Here is an 8,669-nt window from a genome sequence, read left to right on the forward strand (position 1 = left end):
TGAGTTTCTATTCGCTTATAGTAAATGAGAAGGGTATTTTAAGACTAGGTCATAGGAAAAGCATTCTGTCTATGCTAATGCTAAAAAGCCATGAAGGTCAATTAATTGAAAAGCCTCATTAACACAAAATTATTTTGGCTTAATTAGTGGTACTGGGGTTTGAACACATGGCCTCACACTTTCTGCCACTTAAGCTATGCCCCCCAGCAAATTACCAGATCTTTAGTGCACAGGTGGAAGGACAGTTAGGAAAGATAGACATGTGAGCTGTTCTGAGGGGGTGTGGGGTGTGTGTGTGTGGTACTGGGATTTGAACTTGGGTCCTTCCACTTGCTAGGTAGGCATTCTGCTACTTGAGCCACTCTGCCAGCCCTTGGCTTAATAATTTTTAAGGGAGTTTTTTTCTAAAGTCTTCAGGTGTGAAGTCCTTGGTCACATGTATATCGACAGTATTGGCTTAAATGCTCATTTTGATCTGTGATAAACGACTATAATGGAATTGAGAATTTGCCCTATAGTTTTAAGAGTGGATAGGCTTCTGGGACCTTTTCCATAATTCCTGAGTAAGCCAAAACCATTTCCTTTTATTTAAAAGTCAGTTGCTGGGCTGGAGGTGTGGCTGCCTTGTAAGTATGAAGCCCTGAGTTCAAAACCCAATACCACAAAAAAAGATTATCTTCACCATGGATTTTGGGTGGGGGCATGGCTCAAGTGGTAGAGCACTTTCCTAGTATGTGCAAGGCCCTGGGTTCAAACCCTAGTACTGTGAAAAAACAAAACACAAAAAAAAGTCAGTTACAGACTACTAGACATCTGTTGTGAATGCTGTCTGAAGATTTTTCACATAGCTACTGCCCCTCGTTTCTGAACAAGTTCCTATTTTTTATGCTCCTCCTCCTTTAGATAAATTATCCGAGCTTTACGGATATTTTCCGTTACAATTATGTGACTTTTCCACGGTGCCTGTATGGGTTCAGTTTTAATGTTTTGTTACTTTACTAATCTTGTACCTTACACCTGCATCAGTGTTTGTTCTATTAGATTACATGACATTAGATTAAAATTTGGTTGTTGGGTATTTTCAAATTTATTCTGTTCTGTCTACTTTGGAGTGTATTTGAAAAGTTCCATAATACAAAGTTCTTTTTGTTTGTTCATTTGTTTGTTTTAAGCAGTATTGCAGTTTGAATTTAGGGTCTTTGAGCCATGTTCTTGGCCCTTTGTACTTTAGTTATTTTTCAGATAGGATCTTACACTCTTTGACTAGAGCCAGCCTCAGACTGTGATCCTCTACCTATAGCTCCTGTGTAGCTGGGATTATAGGTACGAACCACCATGCTTAGCTTTTGTTGAGATGGAGTCTCGATAGCTTTTTTTGCCCAGGCTGGCCTCCAGCCAAACTGAGATCCTCCTGATCTCCACCTTCCAAGTAGCTGAGATTTATAAGCATGAGCCTCTGTACCTGGCCCAAAGTTTTCTTTGTCAAAAAAAGCCTTTGTGTACCAAGAGCACACTATATAACACTCCCCCTTTAAGACTACTTATCTGTAATAATGATGAAAGCTATTATATTGAGCCTCTCAGACATTGTGCTTGGTATGCACTTTATACAGTTGTCACATTTGATCCATGGAGCTCTTAAAAAGTAAACATTATTATCCCCATTTTACAAGTTAAGGACAGGCTCAGAGAGGTGTTACACTCCTTACTCGGTGCTGAACTAGTTGCTGTGCCAAGAACATGAATTTAAGATGACTTGTGTTGTACTGCCTTCTCTGCTAACCATTAGAGCCAAGTCAAAGACATTTCTTCATATTCTCGTATGTGTGAAGGGTGCATACAGAATTTCCTATTCTTAAAGTGACCTGTAATTCAGAATATTCACCTGTCACAACCATTATTTCCATAAAGTGTTTCCTGTATACAGGCAGCAATTCAGCATTTCTTCGCGTGGTAAGATGTCGATCCTTAGCTGAAGAATATGGTTTGGATACAGTTAACAAGGATGAAATCAGTTAAGTAATAACCTTCTGATGCTAGGTTAAAAGATACATGTACTTCATGTATAATTAACAGTGTTTGAGTGTGTAAAAATATATAAACATTCAGTTTTATTCTGTAAACCTAAGTAATGGTAATTTATGCTATATGAAAGTGTATACATAAAATGGGATTTAGGTTACTGAATCCATCAAATGCTGAAATCATCATGTTATTAGTTTAGTAGAGATTATGAGACTCCAACTAGTCTACTGGGGTTACATGGTAATGTATTTTGCTTATTTTATTATTATTTACCTTCTTCCTATTGTCACAAAATATTTAAATTTTGTGGTAATACTGTCTTGTATCCTGAACCTTGAGTCTAAATTCAGCCCTTTATTGCTTGTATGTTGCAGATTATCCAAATTATACTGTTTTTTTTTTTTTTTCTTTCAGTTTCTAGCATGGACAATCCAGATAGTGAGATAGTATTGTACTTAATGTTACGGGCTGTCGACAGATTTCATAAACAACACGGTAGATATCCAGGTAAAAAAGCCACAAGGTACCAAATACAATCTTGAATAAAGACTTGAATTGAATCTTAGTGTTATCTGGGTGGTACAGTGGTATTTGAGTTTTACATTAATAACAGATTATACCTAGCTCAACCCAGAGAGAAACTGCCTTGACTTTTTTTTTTTTTTTGTGGTATTGGGGTTTGTTACTTGTGGCCTCCCACTTGGCCAGGCAGGCACTCCACCACTTGAGCTACACACCCAGCCTCTTTTGATATCAGTACTTTTTAAATAGGATCTTCCTTTTATGCCTGGACCAACCTGGATCTTGATCCACCTGTTTATGCTTCCTGTGTAGCCGGGATAACAGTTGAGAGTCAAGGTGCATAGTTTTTATTGATTGAGACAAGGTCTTTTAAACTTTTTGTATGGGTTGGCTTCAAACCGCAGTCCTCCTGATCTCTGCCTTCTGAGTAGCTAGGATTACAGGTATGAATCACTGTGCTCAGCTCCTTTTTTATTTTATTTATTCTTTTTTATGGTAATAGGGTTTGAACTCAGGGCTGTGGGCTGGGCTTGCTAGGCAGGCATGCTACCACTTGAGCCACTCCTCTATCCCCATTTGTTTTTTAAATATAAGTATTTGCACATAGTGTTTTATTTTAAACTACAATAGAGGAATGCCCATTGAAAGGAAACTTTCTTTCTGTTAGTTTCTATAGTTTACTTTTAAGTTTCACATTGTTTAATCTAGTGAAATAGGAAAGCCAGAAGAAATATGCCAGTGACTTCTGAAGTTATGGGAATTTCTTTGTTCCATACCTATTTTTTGTTGTCTGAAAATACAATAATTGGAGAATTAGCATAGTCTTAAAGATCTGTAGTCACTCAGGATGTTATTATTGTTTGGCAGTATTTGGGTTAGAATTCGGGGTCTAGCACTTGGTAGGCAGATGTTCTACCACCTGAGCCATGCCTCCAGTGCTCAGAATATTTTTATTCTAGATTTTTTTTTTTAAGTTTCTACTCTTTAATAAATTCTACTTTAAAACTGGTTACTACTGCATACATATTAGATAATAAGTATGTATTCTTGATATTTTTAATTATGCAGGATCATTGCATAGCAACACATTCTGGACATGTCATAAAACCTGTTGCTTCAACTAATTTAGTGTGCTCCCAGTTTATAGTCACAGTGCCCAAGCATCAGAAGGAAAAGTTAAATACCAAATGTGTATTGTTTTATTTGTCTTATTTGACTAGAATGTGTCTTGGTTATTTATTGCATAGAAAACCCAAAACTTAGTAGTTTAAAACAAATAAGTATTTCTTATGATTTGTTGATCGACAGGGCTCAGACAATTCTCTTTGAGGAAATACTGTTGTGTGATGCTGAAGATTCAGAGGGCTTTAGTGACTTAAACATCTAACAGGACATCTCACTCATATGCTTGGTAGTGAAGCCAGGATGACAGGAATCAGGCACTTCTCTCCACTTGAACTTTCCTTCAGCATGGTGTTCTTATGGTAGAGTTCTTATATGATGTCTAACTTCCTCAGCGTTAAAATTCCCAAAAAACTGAAGTGGAAGGTACAATGCTTTTTATGATCTAGCCTTGGATGGAAGCCATGCAGCATCCATCACTTTTTTGTGTTCCATTGATTTCACAGGGTGTTTAGATTAAGAGTGGGAAGGGATGAGAGCCTGAGGGGATATTTGCTGTGGAACCATCATGGGAGACTAGAACATAGGGTTTGGAGTTAAACTTTGTTCCAGTCCCAACTCTATCACTCTTTGTGACCTTGAGGAGGCTGCTACTTCTTTGTAAGTCTCAGTTCTCATTTACGGAAAGGCAGATACAGTGTCTATTAGATTGTAATGGTTGAATATATGATGTATGGAAATCACTTAACATACTACCAGTATCTTTTTTAAATACTCAGTAAAGGGTAGGTATTACTATTACGATGATGAAGAGTTATAATAAATTTATTTTTGTTTGTGTGGGACTGTGGTTTGAACTCAGGGCTTTGCACTTGCAAAGCAAGTACACACAATGCAGGAGCTCTGCTGCTTTAGTCACACCTCTAGTCCATTTTGCTGTAGTTATTCTGGAGATGGGGGTCTCATGAACTATTTGCCCAGGCTGGTGAGATCTTTCTGATCTCAGCCTCCCAAGTAGCTAGGATTACAGGTGTGAGCCACCAGTGCCCGGCTATGTAATCGTTTTTAAACCAGGGAATTAAAGGTAATTGATTTTTTTTATACTGCCTAACTGCTATTATATTTCTCCATTAGTAATAATAGCTTGCCTTTGGAAACTTTACAGTTTAGTCATTAAAAACTTCTTAGGGTTGTGGCACGGTGGTTGAATATTTGCCTAGCATTCATGAGGATCCTGCATTTGAGCCAGGTAAAACAAAACTCCAGTATGGCAAAAACAAAACTTGGGCTTATATCTTAATTTTGCTATTCGTGAGCTAAGTAATGTAATCTGTCTGTGTCTCAGTTTTCTCATCTGTAAATGGAGATATTTATGCCTACTCCATAGGTTTGTTGTAAGGATTAAATCAATGAATATATTTAAGGTATTTAGAATAGTGTTCAGCAGATGTTACCTATTGTATAGCTTACATGCTCTGTGTCATTTAGTCCCATAGAAATGGATAAAAGACCATTTTTAAATGGAAGGTATAAAGAGGACATTACTTTCCTGTTCAGTTCTTATACCAAATAATTACTGAGCATGAACTATGTGCCAGATATAGTCCTTTTCTACACACTAGCTAAGGAGCACAGGATAAAGACTGACTGAACGTGATTTTGTTTTGGTGGTACTGGGGTTTGAATTCAGGGCTTTGCACTTGGCAAAGCAGGCAATATCCCTCTTGAGCCACACCTCCAGTCCATTTTGCTCTGGTTATTTTGGAGATGTGGTCTTGCAAACTATTGGCCCAGGCTGACCTCAAACCATGATCCTCCTGATCTCAGCCTCCCAACTGGTTAGGATTACAAGTGTGAGCTACCGGTGCCTGGCTGAATTTGAAAATAGGTATGTATGTATGTATGTATGTATTTATTTTTGCAGTACTGCGGTTTGAAATCAGTGCTTCATGTTTGCTAGGCAGGTGCTCTGCCACTTGAGCCACTCTGCCAGCCCTTTTTTAGTGTGTGTGTTAGGTATTTTTGAGATAGGGTCTCATGAACTGTTTTCCCAGCGCAGCTTCAAACTGAGATCCTCCTTATCTCTGCCTCCTGAATAGCTAGGATTAAAGGTGTGAGCCACCAAAGCCTGGCTGAATTTGAATTTTTGATAACTTTTAATTGGTCCCTTTGACTCTAGGTTCCCAATATTTACAAATACTGTTTTTATACTAGTTATTTTTGTTCTTCAGCTTTATACCTTTCTGTTTTGACTAAAATACCTGAAACTGGATTAAGTGAAGCAGGTAGCCATTAATTCTAAGTTAATGTTTATTTTAATGAAAATTAACTTATATATATATTATATTTTAGGGATATCTAACTATCAAGTTGAAGAAGATATAGGAAAGTTGAAGTCCTGTCTCACAGGCTTCCTTCAGGAATATGGGTTATCTGTAATGGTGAAAGATGACTATGTCCATGAATTGTGAGTATTCTTTAGGGCCTTGAAGAGATAATAACCCGCCTGCTGGAAGGCTGATCTAAATTCATCTCTCTCTCTTTTCCTGTAGTTGTCGATATGGAGCTGCTGAGCCACACACCATTGCTGCGTTCTTGGGAGGTGAGTCCTGTATATGAGAAGACTTATCTGTAGTTATACAATATAGCTACTGTTTTAATATGAAGTTTTGTTTTCTTAGCTGTTTTATGTAGGGAGGTCAGTAGCCCTCCATACTGGTGGTCTCCCTGCCTCTGTCCCTCCTATTGCTATTCATATTAAACTCTTAAAGGAATCACCAGTCCTTTAAAGCATAGTTTTGATCATGTCCCTCACTTAACCCCTGCACCACCAGTACAACACTCTCTCCCCCTCCCTTCCTTCCAGTCTGCACAGTTGTCCTCAGAAATAATTCCAGACATGCTCTTTGATTTCCTTGTCCTAGATCTTTGCTCCTCTGGGCATATTGACCTTAAAAATTATTTCCTACATGTCCAAAATCTACCTGTCTTTCAAGGTCCAATTAAAAAAATGCTGTTTCTTTCATAAGAGCTCCCTGTTATCTCCCCTCTCCCTCCCTTCCTCTACTTTTGCATTGTCTTAAGTCAGTTCAGACTACTGTAACAGAATATCATAGATTGAGTTCCTTATGAACAGAAATTTTTCATAGTTCTGGAAATTTGAGATCAGGGTGCCAGCATGGTCAGGGTCTAGTAAGAGAACCTTCAGTATCTTCTTTATACGAGTCCTAACCCATTCATGGACCCTTCATAACCTAATCACCTCCCAGAAGCCCTACCTCCTAATACCATTGCATTAGGGATTAAGATTTCATTGTATTAATTTGGAGGAGAGAGCTCAAACATTCAGTCCATAATACCCTCGAAGAAAAATATTACTTCCTGCCCATGATTTCTGTAACCCAATTTATTTGCTTGTGATATTTTCCTTCTATATATTATTTTGATTAACATTCAAAATGTTCAAAATGCAAATGAATGATACAGACCTAAGAAAACTATATTTTAAGCAAACCAAAATTAAAGCCTGATTCTGGATCATTTTAAATAAAACCAGTCTCTCCCATGCCAAAATAGTAACTTGCCAATTCACAGAGAGGGACAAGTTTTTAAATCCAGTTTAGATTCTAAGAGAGATACAACCAACCAGAGAGGGTAGATGACTGAATGATTTGCCTATACCGGAAAAATATGTAAATTGAAGTTTTTTTTTTACTTCCATGTGTTTTATAATCATTTGAACACTGTCATTCTGTCACTTCACTTCCTTCAGGTTTGGTTTAAATGTTATCTCCTGTAAGGTCATCCTGGCTCCCCTATTTAAAACTGAGCCCTTTCTCTTGCACTCCACATGGCTCTTTCCTTACTTTTTCTCCTTAGTACTTATGGTCATTTGACATACTATTATTTGTAAGTTATCTCTCTCTCCTGTCTGGACACAGTGGTCTATGCCTGTCATACCACCTTCGTGGGAAGCATAATAGGATCATGTTCCAGGCCGCCCTGAGCTTAAAACAAGACCCTTTCTCAAAATAACCAACACAAAAAGGGCTGATGGAGTGGTTCAAGTGCACGAGCACCTGCCTAGCAAACTCAAGGCCCTGAGTTCAACCACCAAAAACAAAACAAAACAAAAAACACCCCACACATTGTATCTTGCCAATCTTGCTAAACCACCATAATTAAATATACTTCATTCTTTTAATTTGTGGCTTATAATACCCCACTGTGTGGATGCCTAAAATCCTTTCTTTCTCTTAATAACATAGTTAAAAAGAACTGTGATCTTTTATTTTGATGTGATCCAGTAAGCTATATCTGTTTTGGATTTCTTTTAAACAACTTTGTTTTTGCTTTACTTTATGGAATTGAGTATTTTTATTTAACTCTTGGACATTTACTCTTTTCAAAGGTTTCCTTTTTTCTTTTTTCCTTGCAGGAGCTGCTGCTCAAGAAGTTATCAAAGTGATCACCAAGCAATTTGTAATTTTTAATAATACTTACATTTATAGTGGCATGTCACAAACTTCTGCAACTTTCCAATTGTAGAATAAGCACCCTGTGCAGTGCAGTAATGATTAAAATTGTAATTGCCTTCAGGTTGTGCTATAATCTGTAAAATTCTGCTAAAGGAGAGCTGTTAAATTGTTTCCCCAATAAACATTTTTCTCATTTGTAATGTAGTCTTACTCACTGGAAGAGGTGGGAAGAAGAAAACAGTAATTTTCCCAAAGAATAAAAACTATCCATTTCTAATTCAGTTTATTAATACTGGTTTGCTATTTCAGTTATTTAACATAGAAATCTGTTTCATTAGAAGTAACTTAAATATTTTTCTCCTTACCATTGTAAATAGTGAATTTAAATCACGTTTGGACTTCAGCACCTTTTAGGACCATCTTCATTTGTTAAAAACAGATTTTATGCTTTTGTTTCTTGGGTTTTGTTTTGTTTTTTTTAACAGGTTTGAACCCAGGGTCTTCCACTTGCTAGGCAGGCAC

The 8,669-nt window shown here is 37.3% G+C and overlaps 1 protein-coding gene across 2 annotated transcripts in view; it reads left to right on the forward strand.

Moving 5' to 3' along the window:
* The window catches only part of Nae1 (NEDD8 activating enzyme E1 subunit 1), a 29,737-nt gene extending 21,390 nt beyond the window's left edge, over window positions 1-8,347 (forward strand). For both annotated transcript variants that reach the window (XM_020174569.2, XM_074055900.1), the window contains 5 exons: window positions 1,928-2,014; window positions 2,440-2,532; window positions 6,022-6,136; window positions 6,222-6,271; window positions 8,108-8,347. In XM_020174569.2, the coding sequence (XP_020030158.1) occupies window positions 1,928-2,014; window positions 2,440-2,532; window positions 6,022-6,136; window positions 6,222-6,271; window positions 8,108-8,217 (455 nt within the window). In that variant the 3' untranslated portion in view covers window positions 8,218-8,347. The remainder of the gene's footprint in view (window positions 1-1,927; window positions 2,015-2,439; window positions 2,533-6,021; window positions 6,137-6,221; window positions 6,272-8,107) is intronic.
* Window positions 8,348-8,669: the final 322 nt, after the last annotated feature.

This window comes from Castor canadensis, chromosome 15 (assembly GCF_047511655.1).
Source record: "Castor canadensis chromosome 15, mCasCan1.hap1v2, whole genome shotgun sequence".
NCBI lineage: Eukaryota > Metazoa > Chordata > Mammalia > Rodentia > Castoridae > Castor > Castor canadensis.